Source organism: Numida meleagris, chromosome 5 (assembly GCF_002078875.1).
Source record: "Numida meleagris isolate 19003 breed g44 Domestic line chromosome 5, NumMel1.0, whole genome shotgun sequence".
Lineage (NCBI taxonomy): Eukaryota > Metazoa > Chordata > Aves > Galliformes > Numididae > Numida > Numida meleagris.
Window position 1 is genome coordinate 54,973 of NC_034413.1, and position 27,878 is coordinate 82,850.

General features: G+C 43.5%; 2 protein-coding genes across 8 annotated transcripts in view; both read right to left on the reverse strand.

Moving 5' to 3' along the window:
- ALDH18A1 (aldehyde dehydrogenase 18 family member A1) overlaps positions 1–9,572 on the reverse strand; it is a 38,518-nt gene extending 28,946 nt beyond the window's left edge. For 2 of the 5 annotated variants that reach the window (XM_021398817.1, XM_021398813.1), the window contains exons 1-3: positions 8,597–9,572; positions 6,384–6,492; positions 3,005–3,128 (exon numbers count right to left, since the gene is read on the reverse strand). In XM_021398817.1, the coding sequence (XP_021254492.1) occupies positions 3,005–3,098 (94 nt within the window). In that variant the 5' untranslated portion in view covers positions 3,099–3,128; positions 6,384–6,492; positions 8,597–9,572. The other 3 variants (XM_021398814.1, XM_021398818.1, XM_021398815.1) reach the window with 3 other exon arrangements.
- TCTN3 (tectonic family member 3) lies at positions 14,972–27,737 on the reverse strand. Of its 3 annotated transcripts, XM_021398676.1 has the most exons (14): positions 27,055–27,737; positions 26,225–26,343; positions 22,286–22,416; positions 21,852–21,960; positions 21,658–21,776; positions 20,417–20,497; positions 19,386–19,421; positions 18,886–18,960; positions 18,666–18,791; positions 17,786–17,881; positions 17,435–17,532; positions 16,697–16,859; positions 15,806–15,943; positions 14,972–15,346 (listed from the first exon to the last, which is right to left on the reverse strand). In XM_021398676.1, exons 1-14 carry the CDS (start codon positions 27,402–27,404, stop codon positions 15,125–15,127), a joined length of 1,863 nt encoding a protein of 620 aa, XP_021254351.1. In that variant the 5' UTR covers positions 27,405–27,737; the 3' UTR covers positions 14,972–15,124. The 3 variants fall into 3 exon arrangements, with proteins under 3 accessions (XP_021254351.1, XP_021254353.1, XP_021254354.1); XM_021398678.1 differs by lacking the exon at positions 20,417–20,497 and having other exon boundaries at positions 27,055–27,735; XM_021398679.1 differs by lacking the exons at positions 18,886–18,960; positions 19,386–19,421; positions 20,417–20,497 and having other exon boundaries at positions 27,055–27,736.

Genomic DNA, 27,878 nt, shown 5'->3' on the forward strand with positions numbered 1-27,878 from the left:
TTTTTTAGAATCCCTAAGGTATATAAAGCAATATCGGATGTGTTAGAGCCTTGACTCCGGGAATAAAAAAAAACAAACTGAAATAGCCTGTCCAACTCACAACAGAAGTACAAGTGCTAGCTTTAAAAATATTCGCCTTCGCCTTGCCACACTGGATACAGCTAGAGAGCATTCCTGTCTGTAGTACTGCAGAAAGCCTGACTGCTAGAAAAGAAAAGAAACACAGCTTTTACAAAGCCTGTAAGCCAGATACTTTCTCATGTTGCTAAGCTGGGGGCAGCAGAAGGGGGATGATGAACATATGAACTGCAAGCCACCTACCTACAGCATAAACAGGCACTGGAAGGAGCAGAGACAGTCACAGCATTACTCAGGTAAGATAGAACATGCACAAGGCTTGCATCTCATTTCAGACAACGAACAAGGGAATACTTCTCAGCAAAATCTTTGTTTATGAAAAGCTTACAAAGAATCGTAAGGCAAATGAGCCCACTATCAGCAAAGTAGATTAAACAGAATAGTATCTATTAAGGTACAAATGCCAAGCAACAGTCTGGATCCTTTCTAATTGACAAAGATGTTGATCTAAACACATAAAAACAAGTCCCAAATTAAACTGAGGGAATAAAGGTGGATGATAAGCACTTTCAATATACTTCATATAAGGTTTTGCAGAGCCACAGTTAATTCTGTCTGAAGAGGCAATAGTGGAGATACTCTTATCTGCAGTCAAAGTGCGCGTAAAGGCAGAATGAGTGTTCTAAGCAACGTTACTTTAGAAGTATTTTTTGAAACCACATTGCCTTATCCTCTGTCTAGTTCTTCACACATTATTATTCAGAAACTGCATTAAACCAATTCAGCTTTTAGACAAGTATCATTGCAGTAAATTAAGAGAACAATTCTGACATTATTACAGAGAGAAATGGCTACTGACACTACAGCTTGGGACCAAAAGTGCGTCCAAGTCAAGATGGCACAAACTCAATCCTAACCAAAACCAAATCTTAAGATGCAGATACTTCTTCAGTAAACAGTAAACTGAACCTTACGTCATGGTCAGATCTTATGTGATTTTAATTAACTCATTCAGACTCTCTAGTTTCAGTACTCTGTAATAGTATAATAGATTCATTTTTAACCTAAAATGAGTAATCTGGGTGTTACTTCTGCTGGAGTAAGACAGGAATTAACACAGTGCTACAGGAAAGAGAAGCCTGGCATTTAATAATATTTTACATAATAAATTTGTTTTGTTTGTTTTACATGCAGAAGCTTACATGATTAATCATAACTGAGAACTATACCAACTTGCCACTCTGTTATATGAAGTAGAAAACAGAATTTGGAGATTAATTTTACTTGTTCCTCATTTTCATGAAGGAATACTTGTAAATGTAAATAAACCTGCACTATGTAGGGAAGAAAAGTTTAACTGTTCTTCCAGTATTATACACTACTATGCAGTATTTGTCTATCCCACACAGTATGAACAGAAAGTAAAAACAATTTAAGTGTTTTCAGTTCTCTCGGCAAGAGCTTCAAGGCTTAGAAGCTTCCAAGAAGGCAGCTGTTCAGGGATAACCAGGATCTAAGAATACATCACATGTTTTCAGAAAAGCAAGGAAAGGGACAATAGTTCTAGAACAAACTGAGGATTTGATTGGTGTTTAATTAAGTTCTAGTTGCTAACCTAGCTCTATCACTATGCTAACCCATCTTTTTTAGTTTTTTTTCATACCACAGCAAAATGTGAAATCAGCATTTCTAATGATGCAAATCCATTAATTTGCTTCATGTGAAATTAGGGAGAAACTAATACTGCCATCCAGTCAACATTGTGGACAAACAGGTTTCTAGGCATTCCAGTTTTTTACATCTAGTACCTCACCAACAGTTTCACTTCTTTAATAAAAAAGGGAAAACAAATGAACAAGACTTAAGTATGTGGCACTGCAAATCCTTTCAGGTAATCTGCATGAGGCTTGCTTCCCAGAAGTAAAGATGCAGCAGTTCTAAATATACAAGAGCGAAACAGGATCACAACAGAAATATTGCAGAACAAAAGATGACTAAGAAAAATCTCAATCCATCTTCAGAATGAAACTGATGAAGTAACTAGAGCTGCTCCAATACTGGATACTGATTATTGCAATGCTAATGAATAGTTTTCACAATGTTAACTATGACCGGTTTACTGATTTCAAAAAATGTAGTACGTTTAAAAATATGACAAATGCAGAAGTCAACAGAGCTATAGGTCAAAAAAAAAAGAATTTTTCAAGATTTCGTGATTTAATAAACCATATAAATATCCACAGACCAACAGGAAATGAAAATCTTGCATGCAAGGGTAATAAAAACAGTTGATATTTTAATTCCACAGATTCTTTCTTGATCTAGTAGTCAATCTACCCCTGCCTTCCCTATATCAAAACCCTAATCAAATAGGGATTGAATGGTTCTCTCAAGTTGGGTTTTTGTAACAGAATAGAGAATGATAATAAACATGTCATATTCCTAATCACTTTCTGTAGGGTACCTACGTATTTATACTCATGTTTCCTGCAAGTATCTTTTCACTTTTAAATAACCCCAAAAAATTTTTAGCTTCAGACCTTCTAATACGCTCCTTATTCAAGAAATCTGTGGACTGAAAATGTGGATGGAGCATCAGGTATCATTAGATGATGTTTTCCAAGAAGGAATCAGGTGGAAACATAAAGACCTTTAAAACAGAAGTGCTTTTACTTGCTTTCTTTGCTTGAAACATAAGTTAGAATTAAAAATACACCTTCTCAAACACCCAGTTGAATATTACTGAGTTAAGGAAGAAAGTAACAGCAAAAGCACAGCTTCAGTTGCAGCTCACTCCAGAGTTTGTAAGTTTTGAATGATGTTAATGAGGGGATTTTCCTTTTAACGTAAGAAAAAAAAACCATAGGCACGCCTGGATACATACTGATTAACATCATGAGAAATGTGTGCTTTCTCTCATACATACAGAAACGGGAAATGGCTGCGATGGCTTGTGGCGATAACACTAAGCACCATCCAGGGGAACGAACAAGAGGGCTCAGAGCAGCTCGACACGACATTTTGAGATGCCTTCTGCAAATCAAGGATACCTGTAAGTTAAAAGGAAGGGTGTGGGGAAACTGGTTAAACATCAGTGAATTTCCATCTATGTTTCTCTCCTCCCCCAACCCACTCACCCGGGTAGAACTATTATTTTTCCTGTACAGTCTTAATGCAATTTCCCTGTGCAAGAAACAGCCCTCTCCTCGCTCTCATACCACGACTTAGAAAATCTGAAGGCTCCTCTTCCTTACCTGCTGGCAGAAGACTATTATTAAAGATGAAGAACAAAACAGAGTTCCCCAGAATAGCCAAGAATGTAAAAGACTCTTAGTGAACGTACCTACAATAGAGAAAAATTGTAACTTTGTCCATGGAGAAGCTTGGAGGAAAAAAATGAAAGCAGATTGGATCATCCGTACAAACCACAACAAAATATCAACTATATTTCTCATGAACTACAGCCCTATTCAGTGTATGAGGACTGCTCCAAGAGTAATGCCTCCTATTCTGTTCTGTTGGCCCACAAAGTCTGCGGATGGCAGTAGAGGCTGAACCTTCTCACCAATACCCCATGAAATTTTTTGCTGTGCAGCAGATGGGCATTCTGACAAAACAGCGTGTGACGCGGAAGTATTTACGAAACAAAGATGTGGAATCGAATTCCTCCATGCAGAAAAAAATTGCACCCATTGACATCCATTGATGTTTGCTGAATGTTTATGGAGACCAACCAGTGGATGTTAGCACAGGAAGGCAGTGGGTGGTGCATTTCAGCAATGATACCCCCAGGTAACAGTGGTTACCTCCACAGGTGCAGATTTTCACAAGTGCAGCATGCAGGTTATTCATCACTGGTGAAAACACATAGCTAATGGTGGTCACTACGTTGAAAAATACATCAAAAAAGGAGATATGTGACATAGGAATGACGCCGCCAGAAACTACAGCTAGACCACAGGGCACTCTGTAAATCACAGAATCATTTAGATTGGAAAGGACCCTCAAGATCATCAAGCCCAACCATCATCTAAGACTACCAACTCCATCATTAAGCCACATCCCTAAGTACCACATCCACACAGCTCTTAAAATACCTCCAGGAATGGTAACTCCTCCACTTTCCTGGGCAAGCTGTTCCAATGCCTGACCACTCTTTCTGTTGAGAAATTCTTCCTGGTATTCAATCTAAACCTCCCATGGCAAAACTTGAGGCTGTTTTCTCACTTCCTATTAGTTGTCACTACAAACTCCTTTCAGGTAGTTCTGGAGAGTGATAAGGTCTCCCATGAGCCTCCTCTTCCCCAGACTGAACCACCCAGTTCCCTAAGGCTGCAGAACAATTCTCTCCCCACTTGCTGAGTCAGGAATTTAGAATTTATTTTAATCGTCTCTTTCCATTCCACCACCATTTCCAGAATTTCTGTACCTGTAAGGGTTCTAGTCTCCAGTAACAAACCTAAAAACCCAAAAGATATCAGGAAAAAAAACAACAAACTTCTTATTAGGGGAAGGGGGGAGACAACAGACTGACATCAATACACATAAATGCAAAATGCATTATTTAGGTACAAGACTCTAGCATCAACTTAAAATCTTTTTGCCACTACTAAGAAAACCTACTTCCTGCAAATTAGTCTCCAAAGCAGTCTTTTAAAAATGCCATTCTTCCACCACAACTTTAAGCAAAGAAAAGTTATCCTTAAGCTATCTCCCATGGAGAGCATTGCTATTGGCTAGTTTTCATGAAGTTACTGTTTTCAAAAGAGCTGTTAAGTAGTCCACTATATTTAAATGTGTTTCAGATCGATGTCAAGAACTAAGCCAACTTCCTCACGTAACCTGAAGTGGAATGGAGGACTCATCCTCAAACTGGTGCCTTTTGCACCAACCTATGAAACTGATTTTTCTTCAAAAAAAACAACCTATAGAAAGAGCTATACAGTACTACACTTAAGCAATAAAATATCAAGTTCCCAGCAAACACACACAATTTTAATGAGGCAAGACTTTACACAACACACACACACAAAAAAGTCCCCTGTAACATTCAAGGCTTTGCATTATTTAAACAGGTTTTTTAACTTACAAACTAAAACTTCTTTAAGAAAAAAAAAACTTCATGAGTTCTTAGTGTAGCTCAAAAACAAGAGCCTTCCCGGAGGGAAACCATTTAAAGAGAAATAAAAAAAAAAACTTCAAATAAACTGTCTTTAGAATAGCTCACCAATAGCTCCGTCAAGGCTCTACAAAAGTTTACACACAGAGAGAACAGGCATTTCCAAGCAACGTGCATCATGCAATTCTTTTCTATCAAGAATCCACTCCAGCAGTCTGCAGTGCACAACTGAAAAGAAACCTACCATTGACCTGCAAAAACTGTTCAAATATTTCCAATCTTAAGTACTCAAAAGACAACATCTGCACAATTTCAGTATTGTTCGCTTTTGTTTTATCTTGCATATAACTAAGTTAAGCAGCACAAGCAGGTTTGTACAGCAAGGCACTGGAAGCAGAACTAGGACGTCCCCGAAAAGAGCAAGGTAAGAACCAAGCATTTCATGCTATGAACAAGCAGCAGAACTCACTCAAGCACAGACAGTATTTTAATTTAGCAAAATAAAACAGCAGGCAAATCACTTGCGCAGAGTTATCAGCGACATCTACACGTGTCATTTCTTGTCTGAATGCTTAGATCCACCTGAATTTCCATACCTGAGCCCTTCTGCTGAAACTGTAACAAAGATTTCTAAGACAAGCAGCAACTGCAGGAAAACCAGGAGGCAGAGGAGGCAGCTTCTACAAGGGCTGCTGAGGCAGACCCAGCTGACTTGCAGCAGCCAATCCCCGACGCCCTGACAGCACAAGCCACATCAGCACTCCAAGAACAGACTAACCACTGGCTGATGTAACCTCAGCAACTTCAGCCGACTCCATCCCTCCCAACACGCACACACCTTCCCAGCCTGCTGTCCCAGCAGATGATGTAATTCTACTCCACGTTGCAGCACAAAATCCAGCATTAATGACTGTTTTCTGTCTAGTCCCAGACTAGTCCAGACAGCCCTACCCACAGCACAGGCTGCCTGGCCATCTCTCACACCAGCTTCCCCTGACCTGGATTCTCCCCGTTCTCAGATGTTTGCTGTCTGATGCAGGCAGACAGTCAGATTTGTTCATGCCCTGTCATTTCTCCACGAAGAGCATCACTCAAAATAGCATTTATTATCATCTCAACCCAATGGAGTACTCTGCTCTGTATTCCATTTCTGTTCCTTGTTTTTAAGTCATTTGCCTTTACCTACCTCTCCTTTTTTGTTCTGTCCTCAGAACGATGTGTTTTCCTCTTCTTTTGTTGCTGAGGAGATTAAAGAAGGCATTCCATTTCTATCAGAGATACACTGATAGCCAATCCTAATAGAGAAATTTTTTAAAAAATAAAAATCAGTAAGACAGCAGTTTGTGTCCAATGTCCAAATACAGTACGTGGGTAAGATAAGAAAACAAAACTCCTTAAACTCCTCTGGTCTCCAACTTCGTGTGAATATGGTGCTATGCATCTTCTCCCCAGCATTTGTAATTCTGCAGACTTCCAGTGCACACACCTTCTCATTCCTTCCTGTGGCTGTGGAGCTCAAGTTGCACTTAAACAGCATTACTATCAGAAGCATCAGTCTTGCCACCCCTCCTGCCTCCTGTGATAGTTACCATGCTGCTCCTAGAAACAACATTCAGATTTATCACTAACGTTCTTGTCAGAGCCCCAGTGAGATCCACCTGACTACATAATCACATGAGCACTAGCACCAGAAAGATTTGCAGCAACTAATAAAACTGTTTATTATGTTCTTGCCCTCTTTATACGAAGGCTATTTGATATTTAGGATCATCCACGTTGCTTTTCCTTGACCTCCCCTACTATCCTAAAAAGATCACAGCATTTAAGCCAGAGGAAAGAACTCAGAACAGCATGCAGTACTCAAATTTGGATGAAACTTGGATTTACGTAGTGGCATGACATGGTCTTTGATTTTATGCCTCGTTCCCTACTTGATAACTTCTAACATTCTGTCTGCTTTTTGACTGCTATCACCTTCTTGAACTGATGTTTCGGAGTATCATCCACAGTGACTCTCAGGTGTTTTTCTTCCCCAAATGCTGCAGAAAATTGTGAAAATACCTTTGCTTTCATATTCCTAAGCCTGAGAGATGGCCACTGCACTACTGAATACATTTCTTAAAACCACTCTGGCAAAGAGCAGTTCAGAAGAGGAAGGCAGTACAGCACATATGCAAATAAATCCATAAAGCACTTAAACCAAGATAAATTATTCACTGACACAAACACTTTCTAAAGTGACTAAATATAAACGCTTCACTACAAAACAGAAAGAAAAGTTCAACATTTTATAAGCTGCTTGTCAGTGCTGTTGAGTGCAAACCCAAGAGAAAGAAGTTGGATGCTTCCAGGTACCATGATTTTTAAGGGTGCAGAGTCAGCACAGGTATATGCATTTATGGAAGCATTTTAGTTATCTTTCATTTAAGAAAATAAAGTTGTCCTTGACTTTGAAGAACAGAGGCACTTGTTGAAGGTTTTTGGAAATCTGCATAAGTTTTGGTCATCAAGATTCCTTTATCTATGGCCCTATTACTCCTTTTAGAGACCTATCACGTTTCTTCTTAAGAAAACAAAAACAAAACAAAAAACAGATTCTGTTGTATCTTGTGCGAAGAAACAGTAGGCAACAGACACAGGCTTACCACCAGGAGTTAAGCCAAAGCTTGGGTAATAACATGTATGTCTCACACAAGTGTCAGGAGGGTTTACGTGTCTTCTTTTGGCTCAGAGAAACTTTCATGGTAGGCCCAAAGATGTACAGAGAAAAAGGAAGGCCAAAGATGTGCAGCACCCCTGCTTCTCCAAAGCTCCCAAAGCCTATGTAGCTCTCTGTCTACTGCATACAGAGGCCCAAAGAGCAATTTCACTCTGCCATTGGCTCTGTAATAACAATGCTCTACGGCCACCAAGAAAACCTGAAATAAAGTCTACATGACTCAAGACAACTTGAGAAGGCTGGAAGGATGAGCGCTCAGACGCCTGCAGCATGGCGCATACTGCGTGTACAGCATCTCTGTCATCGCAAGGCTTAGTTCACTCGTTTTCGAGGAGACCTCCTTCCTCTGCAGCGAGCAACGGCCACGGGCCTGACCGAGTCGCAGGAGAGGAACCGGGCAGCGGCCGCCGGGACCCGCAGCTGAGCGCCGGCCGCACCTTCCCACAGCCACCGCGTGCTCGGCGACACGCGGCCACAACCAAACACCCGCGCCTCGGCCGTCTCCCGCCGCGGCCCGGCCAGCTCCTCCAGCGCCAGCACCCAGACACGCCTCACGGCCGCGGCCCGCAGCTTCCCGCCGCCGGCGGGACCCGGCCGGCAGCCCCTCCCACCCCGGCAGCTCCCGGCAGCGCGGCGCACGCGGACCCGAGGCCGGCCGCGGCCTGCCCCTCCTTGCCCACCTGGCCGGGCTCCAGCCAGCGATGCTCCGGCAGAAGACGCGTTCGGGCGGGTGAGCGCCCCGCGGGGCGAGCCCCCGGCGGAAGGAGCGTTCCGGTACAACTGAGAGCGACCGCGGCAGCGTGAAGCCAGCTGAGCTCCACCCGCTCCGCCGACAGCGGTCTCCGTTTCGTTCCGGCTCTACGCCGAGTTGCTGCCGGAGCCAGCTGGGAGCGGCGGCGGCAGGAAGGCAGCGGCACCACTTCCGCAGAGCGCGGCGGCGCGCGGCAGCCAGCCGACCTCCTGCCACAGCGCGGGGCTGCTCGCCGCCGGCCGCGGCTCCGCCCGGCTGAACGGGCCGCCTCAAGTTCCATCTCACTGGATGTCTGAGGATAAAAGACAGCCGCGCTCCGGCGCTGCGTAACGTCACCTTCTGGCTTCCCGTGACCGTCCGGTAAGGGTGGTGGAAGGACTCAGACCTCCGTGCACGCTGGCGGAAGGCTGTGCTAATGTTAGTAAGTGTTCCAGTGAAACTTCCAGGTGCGAGGCTCCTCTGATACAGGAGCACTGGGTCCCAGTGAGCGTTGTGCCGCCCGCGTCTCAGACGTGATCTTGGAAGGAAATCGGGAAGTGCGCCGCAGGACCCTGCTTGTGGATTTTTATTACAGTCGTTTCTTCAGGTGGGTAAACCTACTACAGTGGCTCAGTGGAACCGTAAGCTGAGCCAGATAAAGAAGGCAATGAAGTATGGCAGACACCTCCCCTTTCGCAACAAGGTCAACAGCAATAAACAGGGGCTGAAAACAGGCACATATTTAACACTGAGACATTCACTTTGTGCCAGAAGAAAACAGAAACATAGGAAGGAGCTTTTAGTAATACTTAAGATCTTATCTCCTTTAGGTTTTTTCTTTGCATTCTATGCATTTTCTTGCATTATAGGTGAGAGTGATTGCAGAATAATTGCATTCTTAGTACATCTGTTTTCCAAAAAAAAAAAAAAAAGAAAAAACCATCTGTGATGAAAGCGGGAACTGGTACTCCAAATGTTCTTTCAGACAGCAAGAATAAGAACGCCCACTGGTTTTTGTTCCCAATGTGACAACAATCTGCAAACCAATAGGGAAGTCTCAAGTAAAAGGAGGTGGAGGGGATCCTAATTCATAGAGCTACAGGCAATACACTTCATTAACTTTTTACAATGAGGTAGTGCAAAACTGTGTCCTTCACAGTGTAAAAACAGAATTACTACCTCAAAAGATGACATGTCAGAGAGGTGGAGGCAGACAGAATGCAGATAGCAGAGAAACTGCAGAGCATTGTCTTGTTCCTGTGACATGAAGTATTTAGTACAGTCACTGTCTAGTCCACCAGTTCAGTGGCTGCGTAAAGAAAGAGCACGCGTGTGCACCATTTCAGCATCCCCCACTGAGCGATTTCTGTGGCAGTTCAGCTGAGACTTTACTAAAAATAAGCCAAACAAGATTCCCTATTCTGCATATCTAACCTAAGTTTTCTAATCATTGTATAAACGTTGCCTCATGTGCGACATTGCTGCCCTGTTCCCTAATACATAATTGCAGCAGAGGCAATTTAAGTTCAGACAGTAGGGGAAAACAAAGAATGTGACAAGGTAGACAGTGAAATAAATCATCACAGAAAACAGCAGACTAAACCCACATTCACGTGGAACAGAATGACTAGAATTGAACATGCCTTCAGCCAGGCTTGTCCAAGTTACAGACAGGGCTATTTCTGACGCTAGTTCCTAGCGTGAGGGTATGTCAGAGGAGGCAAATAAGTGCTAGAGAATGCAACACTTTAGAGACTAGGAACACGACCAAAGGAGAATTACAACAGTAAAGTGACACATTATTATGGCTTTTCTATGTACTTGCAGCTTGTAAAATAAAAAGAATCTCTCTAATCTGCTAATGAAATTAGCAAAAAAAGCCAGAAAACATAGAGCTGCCATATTCTTTTCATTCACATGGTGCACTTGGTAGCACGACATCTGGGAAGTTTCTCCAACTTACCTCATCTTCAATTCAGTTAGTGTCACCTCTAAATTAATTTCATGGAGTCCAAAAATTAGGGGGAAATGAGAGGATGTGCAATATATTCTGCAACTGTGTTCTGCTAGAAGTTTTTTGAAGATATTATAGGTATGGTTGGGAAGCCACTTCTATCTAAAATAAAAACTCGTTGTATTGGTACCACCATATAACATACCACCATAACGTTGTATCTAACAACGAGAACATAGATATTCAGAGTGTCTTTCACAGCCTGCCCCAGAATCAGAAGCAATGGAAGCAGCAGACAGCTGCACAGAATTCTGACCAAGCTCATAACCCATGCAAACAATCAGAACTGATTTTGTGAAGTTAAATGCGAAGTTACTCTCTAATCATAGAATGGTTTGGGTTGGAAGGGACCTTTAAGGTCATCTAGTTCCAACCCCCCTGCTGTAGGCAGGGACACCAGACCAGGCTGCTCACAGCCCCATCCAGCCTGGCCTTGAACGCCTCCACAGAGGGGGCATCCACGACCTCTTTGGGCAACCTGTTCCGATGTCTCACCATCCTCGCAGTAAAGAATTTCTTCCTGATATCTAGTCTAAATCTACCCTCTTCCAGTTTAAATCCATTTCCCCTCCTCCTGTCGTTACCTGCCTGTAGCAATCAGAAGGACTAACGCGATGGAAACAGCATTACAAAAAAGGTGGAAGGAAAATACAGCGCTCACCTGCATCAGAAGATTTGGGGCTCGCAGGGAAAGGCTCCCACCAAGGAGGGATCTCCAGGAAAAGATTCTTCCTGAGGGGCAGTCAGCCCTTAAATGAGGCCTAAGAGGGGTGGAGCCTGGCTCCACCCCTTCTGGTTGTACAGGTGAATTGCCTTCACCTGTGCTCCCAGGGCTGACTGGGTCTTTCCTCCAGGTGCTCAATCACTGGTTCAGGCCATGACTCAGCAGTTCCCATACACCTGCCCTTATAAGAAGTCCCTCCCCAGCTTTCCCGCAGGCCCCTTCAGGTACTGGAAGGCCGCTAGAAGGTGCCCCCAGAGCCTTCTCTTCACTGTCCTCATAGGGGAGGTGCCCCAGCCCTCTGATCATCTTCATGGCCCTCCTCTGGACCCTCTCCAACGGCTTCATATCCTTCTTGTGTTGAGGGACCTGGAACTGGATGCAGTGCTCCAGGCAGAGTCTCACGAGAACAGAGTAGGAAGCGACAATCACCTCCCTCGCCCTGCTGGTCACACTTCTCCTGATGCAGCCCAGGATACAGTTGGGCTTCTGGGCTGCTAGTGCACGTTGCCGACTCACGTTGAATCTCTCATCAGCTGACACCCCCAAATCCTTCTCCTCAGGGCTGCTCTCAAGCCATTCTCTGCACAGTCTTGAGATTGCCCCAACCCAGATGCAGGACCTTGCACTCGGCCTTGTTGAACTTCATGAGGTTGGCACAGTCCCACCTCTCAAGGCTGTCCTGGTCCCTCTGAATGGCATCCTTTCCCTCTAGTGTATCATCTGCCAACTCACTGAGGGTGCACTCAATCCCACTGTCCATGTCACCTACAAAGATATTAATTAGCACCAGTCCCAGCACCAATCCCTGAGGAACTCGTCACTGCTCTCCACTTGGACATTGAGTCATTGACTGCAACTGAGTGCAACCATCCAGCCAATTCTTTATCCAGCAAGTAGTCCATCCCTCATAGAATTGCTCAGGTTAGAAAAGACCTTCAAGATCATCAAGCCCAACCACAACCTAACCATACTACCCTAACAACCCACAGCTAAATCATGTCCCCAAGCACCACATCCAAACGGTTTTTAAACACATTCAGGGATGGTGACTCAACCACCTCCCTGTGGAGCCTGTTCCAGTGCTTAACAACCCTTTCTGTAAAGAAGTTTTTCCTGATACCCAACCTAAACCTCCCCTGGCGCAACTTGAGGCCATTTCCCCTTGTCCTGTCACCTGTCACCAGTGAGAAGAGACCAGCCCCGCTCTCACCTGCAATCACCTTTCAGGTATTTGAAAAGAGCAATAAGGTCACCCCTCAGCCTCCTCTTCCCCAGACTAAACAGCCCAGTTTAGTTGCTCCTTGTAGGGCATATTCTCCAAGCCCTTCCCCAGCCTTATTGCCCTTCTTTGGACCTGCTCCAGCACCTCAATGTCCTTCCTGTACTCAGGCACCCAAAACTGAACACAGTACTCGAGGTGTGGCCTCACCAATGCCAAGTACAGGGGCAGGATGACTTCCCTAGTCCTGCTCACCACCCCATTCCTGATCCAAGCCAGGATGCCATTGGCCTTCTTGGCCACCTGGGCACACTGCTGCCTCATATTCAGCTGACTGTCCATCAGCACACCAAGCTCTCTTTCCAACAGGCAGCTTTCCAGCCACTCTTCCCCAAGCCTGTAGGGTTGCCTGGGGTTGTTGTGACCAAAATGCAGGACCCGACACTTGGCCCTATTGAAACTCATATAGTTTACCTTGGCCCATCGATGCAGTCTATCCAGGTCCCTCTGTAGTGCCCTTCTACCTCCCAGCAGATCAACACTCCCTCCCAACTTGGTGTCATCTGCAAACTTACTGAGGGTGCACTTAATCCCCTCATCAAGATCACTGATAAAGACATTGAATAGAAGAGGCCCCACCACCAAGCCTTGGGGGACATCGCTCGTGACTGGCCACCAACTGGATTGAATTCCATTGACCACAACTCTCTGGGCCTGGCCATCCATCAAATCCATTTGCAACCAGGATGTCATGCGGGACAGCGTCAAATGCTTTATACAAGTCCAGGCAGATGACATCAGTTGCTCTTCTTTATCCACCGACACTGTAACTCTATTATAAAAGGCCACCAAGTTTGTCAGGCATGATTTGCCCTCGCTGAAGCCCTGTTGTTTACATGGCTTCTGCACGAAATCAGCATGATTCACACTGGTCATGTTTTTTGTTTTTCTTTTTTTTCTTTTTTTTTTTTTAATCATGGCTATCTTTGACATTCTACTAAACACAAGTTTCTCATTTTACTTTTGCACTACTCTGCTTAAGTTGTAAGGAGGAACAACAATAACAATGAAGTCATGATAAATGCAGTATTAAGTAAAATGCAGCCTACACATTTTGTCTAGGGTAGGCCAGATTCCTCTGGTTTTCCGACCTGTGATTCCAATGGATTACTGGACCTTACATGGGGCAGATTTTTCCATCATCCGAAGAATCTAAGATAAATAGCTAATCTTTTGATAAAAATTTACCGTTGTTAAACAACTTAAACAAGTACCATTTAACGTCTTCATCAATGACATCAACAGTGGGATCAAGCGCACCCTCAACGAGTTTGCAAATTACACCAAGCTATGGGGTGCAGTCAACGTGCCCAAAGGACAGTAACAATTCAGACCTCTTGGGAGACCTCACGTATTTGAAATGTTATGTTAGGTCCACATAGAAAAATCAGGTACTTATCAAACAGGATGAGTAGCTTCACAGTGTTTGGACTGAACTTGATGAAATATTCAACTGGGCTGTGAGCACACCCTGCCAGCTGACGACAGCCAACCGTATCCTGGGTTGCATCAAGAGAAGTGTGACCAGCAGGGTGAGGGAGGTGATTCTGCCCCTCTACTCTGCTCCATGAGACCTTACCTGGAGTACTGCGTCCAGTTCTGGAGCCCCCAACACAAGAAGGACATGGAGCTGTTGGAGTGGGTCCAGAGGAGGGCCATGAAGATGATTAGAGGGTTGGAGCACCTCCCTATGAGGACAGACTGAGAGAGCTGAGGCTCTTCAGCCTGGAGAAGAGAAGGCTCTGGGGGCACCTTCTAGCGGCCTTCCAGTACCTGAAGGGGCCTACAGGAAAGCGGGGGAGGGACTTCTTATAAGGGCAGGTAATGACAGGAGGAGGGGAAATGGATTTGAACTGGAAGAGGGTAGATTTAGACTAGATATCAGGAAGAAATTCTTTACTGCGAGGATGGTGAGACACTGGAACAGGTTGCCCAAAGAGGTCATGGATGCCCCCGCTCTGTGGAAGCACTCAAGGCCAGGCTGGATAGGGCTGTGAACAACCTGGTCTAGAGGGAGGTGTCCCTGCCTACAGGAGGGGAGTTGGAACGAGATGACCCTAAGGGTCCTGTCCAACCCAAACCATCCTATGATTCTACATACAGTCTTAACTTCACTCCTCTCTCTACGTCTCCTGGTTTAGAAAGCACTCATGATTTCTGGGAACAAGTTCATTCTAACTTCCTCCTACCTGCTCCTCATTCTTGCACCATCTCTTGACCACCCCCATCCCTCAAGAATTTCACTTCAATGAGGTTTAACGATTGTATATATGGAGAACAGGAGAATGAGAGGACACAGGACAGAAACTAGTCATGTGAATTAATCCATCAACAGAAGGCACGCAAGATACCATAGACACAGTATAAGAACCTGACGAAAAGTTTATGATCTGGATCATGCTATGAATGTATAAATTCACTTACTGAACTTTAAGTACATGTCCCATCTATTTGACTCTCTTCAAAAACAGAGAATACTAGACAGTATTAGAATCACAACAAAGCAGGCAGTCAAATCATCTCTGTAACTTCTTTCAACATTCAGTACCGCTTTGAATGGAAAAAAAAAGTCAAATGGGAGTTTCCAGTGTGTTTTGGGCAGGCCACGTGGAGGTTCTGGCCATTCCGTCATGTCAGTGAAGGTAACAACAGTTGTCAAAGGCACCAAGCTTGTGCGCAGGAACTGTAACAAAATGGAAAGTAGAAAGAATTCAGCATGCCTAATGCAAAAGATGCATCTCCCAGCTAAGCTCTATAATGGACTCTTGAAACAGCTTGTGCCCTCCCATAAGGCTTTAAGGGACAAGACATTCGCATAGTTACTGAGCTTCTACAACTACTACTTCACACTGAGCTTTAATTTAAGTTTTAATTCCTTAAGATGAAGTGTTTTGTGGCTGGAAATAAAGTACCTTTTCCAGCTGTACTACTGATTGAGAACAGTTATCAGTAAAGCCATAAAACCAGCTTCCTCTACAGATCAGTTAAATAAAAACTCTTGCCATTGTAGCCAGACCACTTCTAAAACTTGGTAGATCACAACTCAGTAATACGAAAACCATTTGATTCCTTAGTTCTTAAATAATCTGTGAATCCTATTTCATTACTGCTGTGTATAAGAGAAGGATTTGAAATTCCATACCTTTAGGGGATGACACTGATAAAAGTACCGTACACCCAATATTTGAGCTTGTGGGTTGGACAGGAGGCCCATCTTAGCCCACAATATCTGTATATCCAAGGTCACAGGAACCATGCAACATGAACTGCAATTCTTAGTCTGAAAAATAAAACAAAACCCAAACATCTCAATACAGTAATTTAAATGCTAAAAAGGACCATTATGGTCAAAGCCCAATATTTTAGGTAGCAAAGGTCTCAGAATCTCAATCACTTACTTCAGGACTAACCCCATAACTTCTGGTCAGGTCAGCTGCCCATTTTAGAGCTGTATCCATCTCACTGTCATCTCATTTCCAGACAGAATTTATCTCAGCTCTATCACCTGGATTTTGCTTTCTATTAGGATACCTTCTAATAGATTAATAATTATTAAACCAGAAGTAGCCTCCCCAGTAAGTACTTGGATTGCAAGCTCTTAGCTTTAGTTAGGTAATATATAAATATCACTAGAAATCAGAAAATGACAAAAGATGATAATGTAACTATCAAATTAATGAAAGTAAACAGGTTGTATTGATCCTAGAACACCGTCAGAAAACTAGGTAGTACAGCACTAGATTAAGCATGAAATTCTTCTTGGCCATTTAAATACCATAAAAAGGACTCAAGAGAGATTATATCTATCAGGGTTTTTTTTGTTGTTTAGTAAATATCCTAAGGATATGAACACTAATAAATCTGACTGTGAGTATTAAGACCCCTGAAAGTCTGTGGATTATCACACAAATAAAGCTACCCCTGATGAGCAAGATGGTTCTTTTTTTTTTTTTTTTAAACACTACTCACACTTCTCAAACTAAAACAAAGATATGAAAAAGATATTCAGATTGTCTTTTTGCATTTATATTACTTGTACACTGCAGTTCTGGATCAGAATGGTCATCCGCTCTTCCACTTGGGTTGAATGAGCACTGCCAATTATAGCAAGGTCCTCTGCTTGGTTCATCCCCTGAAAAGCCTTGTATAACTTCAGTTGGACGTAACTGCAATTACTTTCTTCCATTTGAGTTAGTCTAGAAATGAGAAAAATTAACAGCTTTATCTAAAGGGATTTCCAGGACAGAAGCAGATGGCATCAACATCCTTCCTCAGCAACAAGTATTTATTCTGTTCTTCTAATGAGTCAATTTTCAATCCTTTCTGGAAGGAGAAGGGTGAAGGAGAACGTGGCAGGATAACATGATGAAGAATACTGACAGCTTTTTAGCCATCTTATTGCCTCAATGATGGTATACCTGATGTTTCACCAACAAAGTAATGATCCAAATTAGAATAATCATTTTTTAAGGTTCTATTGTAATTCACTTCTCAGATACATTCTTTACTCGTCTGTGATGTATCATCAGTCTAAAGCCTCAAGACTTCCTAAAGGGTCATCACTATGTTCAAACTGTTCTAGAGGTTCACCATCCCTCTGATAGGCTAGTCATCTTAGAAGTAACATGAAAGATTTGTACAAAAACCACTGGTGACCTTGAAGAAGGACCCTGGCTCCACAGAGATGAGTGAAAAGCTATAGAAAAAGGTGCTAAGCGACTCCATACCTCCCAGATGTTTCAGGAAGGGTGACCACAGAGCTTGTTCTTACCTGAGTTTGCAGCCAGTCCTCATATTGCTTCCAAATCGTACTGTGTGTCTCAGAAACTGCGAGCAACTTCCATCACTCTCACTCTGTAAAATGCTCATCTAAGAGTCTGCGTGTCAAGAAGCAGATCACAAACGACGCTCAACTTGTATTTAACAATCTTCTTACTGCACATTCCTCCTTTGCACTATCACAGGTCTACACTTCAGTCCTGACCAAAAAGCGTACTGCTGGCTGTAAAGTTATACTGAAGTATGCCCTCACAGATAAAGGTACAATCTCAAAGTCCAAACTACATAGTAACAAAAGTCAAGAAACCCAGTGACAGATAAAACATGACAACAGAAAGGATACGTGCTGCACTGCACTAGTGTTTGCAATCAGCAGTGGTGCTCCAGTGATATAACCAGGATTTCCACTTCTAGGCAGCTGATGAGAAAGTGTCCTGGTCTACAAAGAGGCAAAGAAAAGAGACAAAGCAAGAGAGAATGTTACAAAAAAAGAGAGAAAAGCAAAAGGAAGCAAATATATTAGTCTGGGCAATTCTAAAGATGGTTTGCAGATTAGGGTTCTGAGAGACACCACCTCTAAATTGTTTTATGGAGACTGTCTTTGAGAATAAATTCAGCAAGTGCACACTGCACACTTAACTAACTCCTGCAGGTCACCATTTATCCAACTTTGCATTGTCTCTATGGGAGAAGGTTTATGTAAACTTCAAAACACATTAGCATCTCCCAGCTGTCCACCCCCTCCAAAGTAACTCTCATACCCACTGCACCAGCAAAGTTCAGTACCTGGAATAAACGTAGCAACTTTGTGAACAAACTCTGAATGTCTCAGATACAGTATCAGCTCCAACCTTTTCCTTTCTGATACTGTGCTGATGACCCTGAGCCTCACCCCTTCCGCCCACCAAAAATAACCAATGCAAACAACTAAATATAAACCAACCAAAATCAAACAAACAAATCCAACCCAGTCAGATCAAAATAACCAGTCCCTTCAAAGTTGCACAAGTGTGCTTGCTTAAACTGAGCCTGTTCTACTAGCACAGTTTACTTAAAAGCAGAGCCATGTCTCCTACTTCCTTTGACAGCAAACTGTATCCCATGGTGCTGGTCTTATCATAGTACTGTGACACTGCTCTATGTGCATCTCATCTGTACAGAATTGGGTCAAAAGTTACAGAACACAAACTTGGCAACAGCCCAGGAAAGACTGGGACACTGACCCAGAAATGCAACGTGAAGTGCTGCTGAAGTGAGAATCCAGAGTTCCCAGAGATGCTGGTCACTTTGAACCGAACAGACACACTCTGAATCCCATGGGTACCATTAAATTCTATCTCATAGATCACCTGAAAGTCCAATCCAGAGAAGAATCAGAGACACCGTAATAGGGTAACAACTTGAAGTTAGCGTTGAGCCTAAGAAAAAAAAAGATTGTGATACCTCAGAAACAGCATTGTTACACATGTTATCTTTCATATACGGAGCTCCAGGTGGTCCAACTGGGCTGATCTTTACCTGAAGAGGGTAAGCATATTAATGAAAAGCAGTAGTTTAAAGAGAGCATGTCTTACTCTTTTCCACTGCTTTTCCAACCAAGATTTACCTTCCGGCTGCAGCTGTGATCTGGGAACGCATCACTCCACTCCAGATGCCATTTTGCTTGATAGTTTTTGTTATGTTTTTTTTTGTTGTCGCTTTTCTTTTAAGCTACCTCCCTGACTCCAGTGCCATCTGTGCTCAATTATTTAACGCACATGTTGCCTTATACCCCTGTATTTTTTGTCTGTAACATCACACTTCCTTACAAGGAGTCTTATTTCAGACACAGAATGTTCCCGCTCTTCTAAGTTCTCAACCCGTGGGTATTATTATAAATGCCTAATATTCCCAATACTTTATTTCAGAAGCAGAAATTACTTTCATTGGCAACAGAGACTGACCTTCATGGACTCTGCAATGGTGTCAATGATCGGAACCTAGGGAAAATAAACAAGCCAACAAACAGCATCAAAAACCAACAGATTTTCTGAGTTTGCAAGTAAAGTCACTACACCAACACAAAAAACATCCTACATATTTCACTAACAAAAGTTACTTAGCTTAGTTAAGGTGTGTAAAACTTGTCATCCATAGATAGAAATTACAGACATACTACAAAGAATGTATTTTTAGAAGAACAGAAGACAGCATTTATTCCTGGCCCTGTCAACAAACTGAAGATATTACTAGCATCTTTGATCCATTCCTGGAGCTCCCCCTAGTGGAATGAAGTACCTACTTTAGATTCTACTTAATGAAAAATTAAGTTTCGCCCTCAGTAACCAAGGAAACACAGAAAATATGAATAACATTTGGTGGATGCAATGCTCTCTTACTACAGTTGCGTAGATTTAGAAGAATATTTCCAATTAAAGGGTAAGGAGGGCCATTAGCTTTAATAAGGTACTACTATTGACACATTATATTGGTCTATCATCTTAGTGTAACACAGAAACTGTTGAGAAGAGGTGAACAATGAGATATTCTTAAGCTATCACTCCATAAAATTAGCACGATGAACACAAAAATAAACTGGTAATTTGACATTATTTTCTGGATTAATAAAGTAGAAATCGATATGGAATTCAATCTTAGAATATACAAAATCAGCACTACAGAAAAGGACATAGCAGACCTCGGTAGACACCAAGTAGAACACGAGTCAGCAACGTGCCCTTCCCATTAACAACGCTAATGGTATTCCTGGCAGCATCAAGGCAAGTACCACCAGCAGATAAAGCCAGGCTGCATCTACAGTACTGGGTCCCAGAACAAGGGAGACCTGGGCAAACTGAACAGAGGCCAATGGAGGGCCACCAGGATGGTCAAGGGACTGGAGCTCCTCTCCTGTGAGGAGAAGCTGAGAGAGCTGGGGCTGTTCAGACTGGAGAAGAGGCAGCTCAAGGGAGATCTTATCAGCGTGTATAAATACCTGAAGGGAGAGTGCAAAGAGAATGCAGCCATGCTCTTTTCGGAGGTGCTCAGTGCCAGGGCAAGGGGCAGTGGGCACGAACTGTAACACAAGAGGTTTCATCTGATTGTGAGGAAGCGCTTCCTTACTGTGCCTGTGATGGAGCACTGCTGGAGGTTGCAGACTCTCTCACTCGGTACCTTCAAAAATCACCAGGACACGGTCCTGGGCACCCTGCTCAAGGTGTCTCCGCTGGAGCAGGAGGTTAGACCAGAGGTCCCCTCCAGCCTCAACCACTCTATTATTCTTTGTAATGTTTCTCATAATGCTGAGTTGGGGACTGCTTTAGTATTTATAGATGACTTTCAGAAAGCTGACTGTAAACAGAGAAGTAGATTTTGATAAAGCACAGGAAGACCAAAGTCAAAATGTTTGCCAGTTCTCTTATGTCTCCTTTTTGAAGAATCAGATAAAGCAAACTTCTGTATCAAGCTCAGACTGGAAGACAGCAGAGGATATTTGAGTGTTTTATTTGGGAACTATGGGATGTATAGAGCAACAGGTACAAACTGTAACATAAGAGGTCCCACCTAAACATCAAGAAGCACCTCATTCCTGTGACAGAGCACTGGCACAGCTTGCCTGGAGAAGCTCTGGAGTGTCCTTCTTTGGACATCTTCAAAAGCCACCTAGACATGGTCCTGGACAACCTGCTCTAGGTGTCCCTGCTTGAGCAGCAGGTTAGAAGAGATGACCTACAGAGGTCCCTTCCAACTTCAACCTGCCCATGATTCTGTGAAATAAAGCTTATATGACAACTGGCATTAGACAGGATTTTACAGAGAACATATTGAGTCCAAAAAAAAAAAAAAAACCAAAAAACGCCTCATTCTTATCTAAGAACATGCTTTACTTTGTTGATCAGGTTGATGGAGGAGAGGGAAAAATATTTTGATAAATCGTCTACTTAAAATGTAAGAGTTGTACTTAAACTGTAAAGTATGAAATATCAGTGAAATAGCTGTTATATGCATTAAGTACTTGCTAATAACTGAAGTTTATTGGAAAGCACATTGAAGTGATGGTTTATCACTGATCAGGGACATTTTCAACAGGATTTCTAGCAAGAAGGGCATGATCAGAAGATCAGGGGATACTACACACCAAATAACCTTTTCCGAGTTACATGAAGTTGAAATGGATGACAATGGTAAATCGAGGAAGTACAAACACTGAACAAAAGGAAAAACTAAGACACCTACCTTTAGTACTGCAAAGTCACGGTAGTAGGAGGCAGCATCTAGGGCAGGGTCAGTAACACAGCTCCTGCTCAGGTTGGTGAAAGTGCGAGTACAGCTTGTGCTTTTACTTTCCAGGAAGCCTGAGTTAAGGGATAACATCAAATAAGAGAAAACAGAAGCACACAAACCTCAGAAATGCCTTTCCTTTTACTAACCAGCAGGATTTCCATCCACACAAAGTCCACTGACTCCCATTTTTACTGGCTGTCTAAGCACACTCAGTATGGATAACGAATCAAAGTAGATTAGGATTGGATCACCCACCTGAAAAGACAATTTGGGGAATTTACAGACAACATTACTGCGGAATGATAAGACCAAGTTCAAGGTGATGACATCAGGGCAAGGAGGCAAACTTTAACTTCTCCTTTGCACACAGTCAATTTTGTTTAAAGGGTTGCACAAACTTTTAAATACAAGAAAACTAATTAGAAACATTTTACACAGTAAGGAAAAGAACTGAAAAATAATATGGTTTAAAGGGTAGAAAAATACAAACGATCTTTGAATTTGTTCTCATTAGGCCTCATTACGGACAGCTATAGCAAAGGTATACCTACAAGCTTGCTGCTATTTTCTTCCAACTCACTCGGTAAAAGGCAGAGAATGATGGCTGGACTTGCGACAGCGCTAAGAAAGAGTGCCCGCCATACTTCCTCAAGAGCTTCGGAAAATCAGATTCTTTGATACGCTTTGGCTGTTGGAAATAGTTCGACGTCGCTAAAGGTTGAAAAAAGAAAAACAAATCCACCAACATTCAAATTACTAGAAAAGAATTCTAAGAAAAAGTAAACATTGTGCCAATATTTTAAAAAGGACAATTTCATTAATTATAGCTATATAATGCCATATATTAATTAATCGCTAACAGGGTGTTCTACTCATGAAGAAGAGAAATTGCTTCTGACAGGTTCTTGGTGACACCAGGCAAAGTATACCCAGGTAGACTAATAGTCACATACAGAAAGAAGAGATGAACTCACCCAGCTGGCGAAGGAGCTTGCTGGCTACGCAGCACTCCTTCTCAGGAGGCAGCCTAGGTCCAAGACATGTTCTTCCTTCAGTGGCTGGCCATTATACAAGCCCAGGGTGGCTCCACCCTGGGTCCACGCCTTCTGGTGGCATAGGGAGCACAGGTGCAAACAATTTGCCTGTGCTCCCTAGGCCAGCTACACCCCTTCACCAGGTGCTCAATCACCAGTTCAAGCCATAACCTAGCAGTTCCCCTACACAGGGTAATATGAGCTATGAACAAGACGACATCATGAATAGGAGTCTGTAATGTTTCATGAGAAACGTGTTATTATACAAATGCGATCTTCTGAAATAATGAAAATTATTTAAGGGAACTATCTTAATATGTGCTTTCCATTTTGTAAAGTGTCCAAGTTACACTCATCTGACATTTTAATGGCAAAACACTATTAGTATGTGAAATCAGTAAAAATAACATTAATTGATTAAAAATAATTAATGTTGCATAAACTTTCAAGTAAGTATGAACTGTGAATAGACGTCCTTAAAAGACAAACTCCTACTGGTATCTCAGAGCGACGTCTTCCTTGTCCTTTTATATTCAGAACTGTTACAATGCTATAATGTATTAAATTATTAATGCTAAAACACTAAGTCATAAATGGCAAGTGATTAAGGATATAATATATAGACTTGTTCAAACAGTAAGCTTCTTACTGCACGCAAATAAAACACCTTTCATAAATGTTTGAAGATTACAAATCATACCAACAACAGGTAGTTTAGTACCAAAAAGGATTTAGGTATTCTAGTTGATTTAAGAAAAATAAATAAATAAAGGAAATTAAGCTCTCAGTGCAATTCTGCTGTTCAAGGGCTGGAAAGACCATAAAGATGTTCTACCATCAACCCATGCTTGTGACCACACTAGACAACGTAACTCAGTGCAACATCTACCCTTTTCTTGAAAACCTCCACGGATGGTGACTCCACCACCTCTCTGAGCAGCCTGTTCCAATGCATCACCACTCTTTTGGAGAAGAAAATTTTTCTCATATCCAATTTGAACCTCCCCTGGCACAACTTGAAGCCATCGCCTGCCATCCTATCGCTGTTACTTGTGAAAAGAAGCCGACCCTTACCTCACTACAACCTCCATCCAGGGAGCTGTAGAGTGATAACGTGTACCTCCTCTTCTCTAGTCTAAACAGTTCCCTCAGCCACTCCTCATAAGACCCGTGCTCTAGACCCTTCACAGCTTCATTGCCCTTCTCTGGACATGATCCAGGGCCTCGATGTCTTTTTCTAGTGAGGGGCCCAGAACTGAACACAGCACTCAAGGTGCAGCCTCACCAGTGCCAAGTACAGAGGGACAATCCCCTCCCTGCTCCTGCTGACTGCACTATTTCTGACACAAGCCAGGATGCCACCGGCCTTCTTGGCCACTGGGGCATACTGCTGGCTCATGTTCAGCTTACTGTCAGCTAACATCCCAGGATCCTTTTCCTCCACACAGCTTTCCAGCCACTCTGCCCCAAGCCTGTGGCGATGCACGTTGTGGCTGAAGAGCAGGACCCGGCACTTGGTCTTTTTAAAGCTCACATAATTAGACTCAGCTCATCGGTTCAGCCTATCCAGATCCCTCTGTAGGGCCTTCCTACCTTCAAGCAGATCGACTTGGTGTCATCTGCACATTTACTGAAAGTGCACTCAATCCTTTTACCCAGATGATCAATAAAGATATTAAACAGGGTGGCCCAAACACTGACCCCCTGGGGAACACCACTGGTGACTGGTCACCATCTGACTTTACCTCTATTCACTGCCACTCTCTGAGCCTGGCCATCCAGCCAGTTTTTTACTCAGCGAAGTGTACACCTGCCCAAAGGCCCAAGGAACAGTGTTCCTAGCAGTTTTACAAAAATAGGTAAATAGAACACATTTCTTATCATTCACTTGAGGGTATAATCATTATACAGTAACACAAAACACATGCCACTTTTGCACATTTGTGTTCTTTTATGTACCCTTCAATTATCAAAGATGAATAACTGACAACACAGAATAGTGTTATATAATGCAAAATATACCTGGAAATGGAAGAAAAAGCCTTTTGCACCAAACCTTAAGATATTCAAGCTTTTTGGAGAAAAAAAATTGATACACGACTTGTGCATAGTTCAGTTTTCTCAAGACAATGCTCTTACTACTAAAGGCTAATCTTGGAGAAGAAGGAAAGAAGAATTTGAGGCAATTTATCTGAGACCAGACAAACTTGAAGTAATTAAGTAAGAGGCAGGCTAGTGGATAATGGTTTCTGTGACTTTAAAGTGCATTTTCATATTAGTTCTGCCACTGATTCATGAGCAGAAATCAAGCAATATTCTTCCAATACCTACAAAGACTAATGATGAAGCTGCTATTCTAAGAAGCTGATACATGAAACAAATGCTTTTAGAAGTAGTTTATGTGTTTTGAAAATATCCAGCATTCCCAGCTGTCCCTAAGAATTCTGAGAGGTTTAATCCAGCAAGCAGCTAAGCACCACAAAGCTATTCACTCACCACCCCCCACAGTGAGATGGAGGAGAGAATCAGAAAGACAAAACTGTGAGAACTTTATAACTCATTAGCTGAGATTGATGGTTGGCCAACTATATTTATCTGGCTAACTCCCCCCAGTTTTACTGTTCAGCATGATGCAACATGGTATGGAATATCCCTTCCATTTATTTGGTTCAGCTGTCTTCAGTTTCTTGTGCACTCCCAGCCTTCTAATGCTGGGTAGCAAGGCAGCATAAAAAGCCAAGACTCAGGGTAAGCACTGTTAATGAAGAAATAAAATATTAGCGTGTAATTAACATTATTTTCACCTTATATCCAAACACAGCACCCTAACAGCCACTAGGAAGAAAATTAGCTCTATCCTAGCTAAAAACAAGACAGAACTGGTCTCTTCTAAACAGCTGGATCAAGCCTGACTGCTTAACTCAGCCAGACATATGATCAGTAGACACAAGGGACAGAGTCAGGATGAACAGTCGAGTATGTGGTGAGCAGTCACTCTGTCCTCTTTAGCATCGATCATATTAAGACAAATGTGAAACCTTTAGCCCAAGACAGTGAAAAAGCAGCACTGAGAAAAACTGCAAAAGTGAGAAAAATGGGTCCCAGCAAAGAAGAATGTATGAAAATAAGCACAAGAAAGAAGTAAAGCAAGACACAATCAGAAATCACTTCCTGAAAAGTATAATAGGAGTACATTTTGAATGTCAGCATTTATTTACTGCTCTAAATGTAGTAAACTAAGGTATCTCAAATACAGAAGTAATTGATACAAGCTCTTTTACGTTTAGCCAGAGAGACATTACCCTTAAACAGAGCAAAATGATTATTTTTTGTTTGTCTTTAGTGATGGAATCATGATTCTCTATGGTCTTACAGGAACTACAGCAGCCAAAATAATTAGTAACAACCATAACACAAGCTTCAAAAGAGACCCCCTATGCAGAGGCTATATCAGAACTAAGTGAATGGAAAGAAAAGTTACTTACGGTCATCCAGCTGCACACAGAACAGATCAGGTCCACCAGAGACAGCAATGGTATTGGTACGATAAGGAGTATTACTTCTGAATATGAGTGACTTTTCCACACACACTTGATTCACAGACCTGCAAACAGACCCCCCCCCCCCACACACACACACAAAAAGTAAGAGAAATTTCTTGCAGTATTTCATTTTTTACCTTACTAAATACCAACAGTATTACCATTCACCTGCTTACAGGAGTTACTGTACAATTTGCATTGAATCAATTTTGGAAAGCCACCCTCCCCACAGCAGTAACTTTGTGGATATACTCTATATTTAGGAATCATTCTGACGTTCCTTAGAACTAGAAACTATATAGAAATTCAGCATCCACGTATTACAGCTCCTCCAGGTTCTTTCCCAACTACAACACACAAAGACGAGGTTCTCCTACAGCTCTCTACATCCAAATAGCTGAAACTTCCTTCCTCTGACAGCATCCTTCGTTCCATAATTGCTTTCCCAGCTCCAGTTGTATACGAATCCTTTTTTCCTAAGATAAGACCTCCCAGTTTCCACCAAGAGCCATACCACGAGGCATCCAAGCCCAGTTTTACGCAGGCCGTTAGATACCGGCCGACAAAAGCTTGTTCGTGACCCGCCCCGGAATCGAGCCGCTTCCCGTGGCAGGTGCGCGACCAGCACGGCGATAGCGTTCACGTCGCTGCGCTGCGGTTCCCGAGAGCTGCCCCGGCTCCGCCACACCGCCTCGGCCCGCGCCCAGCCGCTCCGGAACGGCCTGCGCCGCCCGGCCGGACACCCGCGGCGCTGGGAGGCTGCCCCCGCCCACCTGCTGCTGGCGAGGCGGGACGAGCTACCGGCTCCGGGGCGGCAGAGGCTGCAGACGCCGGGCGGCCGGCCGCGGGCGGGCAAGCCTCTGGCAGCGGGGAGAGGGCTCGGCGCTGCCCTCGGGGCGCGGCGGTGGAGGAATGGCAGAGGATCGCCGGCAGAGATCTGGGCGCCGGCCCGGACCACGCGGACGGCAGAGGCTCGGTACGGAGCCGCCGCCTCGTTTCGGCGAACCGCCTTATGCGGGCCCCCGGCGGTGAGCTCGGCCGTGGCCCCGAGCGCGGTGCCGGGCCCACCCCCCACCACGCGCGCCAGCAGCAGGGCGAGCAGGAGCTCCCGAGCCCCGCTCATGTCGTCGCTAAGAAACGCGCGCTCCGACTTCCGGGCTGGCGGGAGCTGAGGTACGTGCGCGATTGCCGCCAGCTTCCGGCTGCCCAGTTCCGGCGCGCTGTGCGTTAGGGTGGGCGCGTCCGGTTCTGTTTCTTCTTAGTGGTGTCAGGCTTGCTGTATGCAGGTCAGTGATGCTCGGTGGAAGGGTTTGCAGCCGACCGCGGCTGCCCGGAAGCCAGAAAGGTGGCTGCTGTGGGGCCCAGCCTGGTGAGCGTGAATGGCGGCGTTGTCTCCCCACGTTGCGGCGGGCTCGCACCGGGCAGCGGACTTCTCTCAGCTGGGACGGATGTGGTGCCAGGCGCTCAGCCTTATCACCTGGGAGCCCCGATGACTCAATCTCCGTCCATTTCTTTCTCTCTCTCTTTTTTTTTTTTTTTTCTTTCTGATACATGAGAGTTGGTAATAAAATAATACTATCAGCCAGAGTTGGATTTT

What these genes read in the sequence shown, in the direction of transcription:
- TCTN3 (XM_021398676.1), bottom strand. Translation starts at nt 27,404, where the DNA reads ATGAGCGGGGCTCGGGAGCTCCTGCTCGCCCTGCTGCTGGCGCGCGTG. An exon ending in CATTCTCTGCCTTTTACCGA is followed by an intron (nt 21,961 to 22,285) that starts GTGAGTTGGAAG and finishes TTGTCTTTTCAG; the next exon opens with GTGGGTGATCCAATCCTAAT. An exon ending in CCATTGCAGAGTCCATGAAG is followed by an intron (nt 18,961 to 19,385) that starts GTCAGTCTCTGT and finishes TACCCTCTTCAG; the next exon opens with GTAAAGATCAGCCCAGTTGG.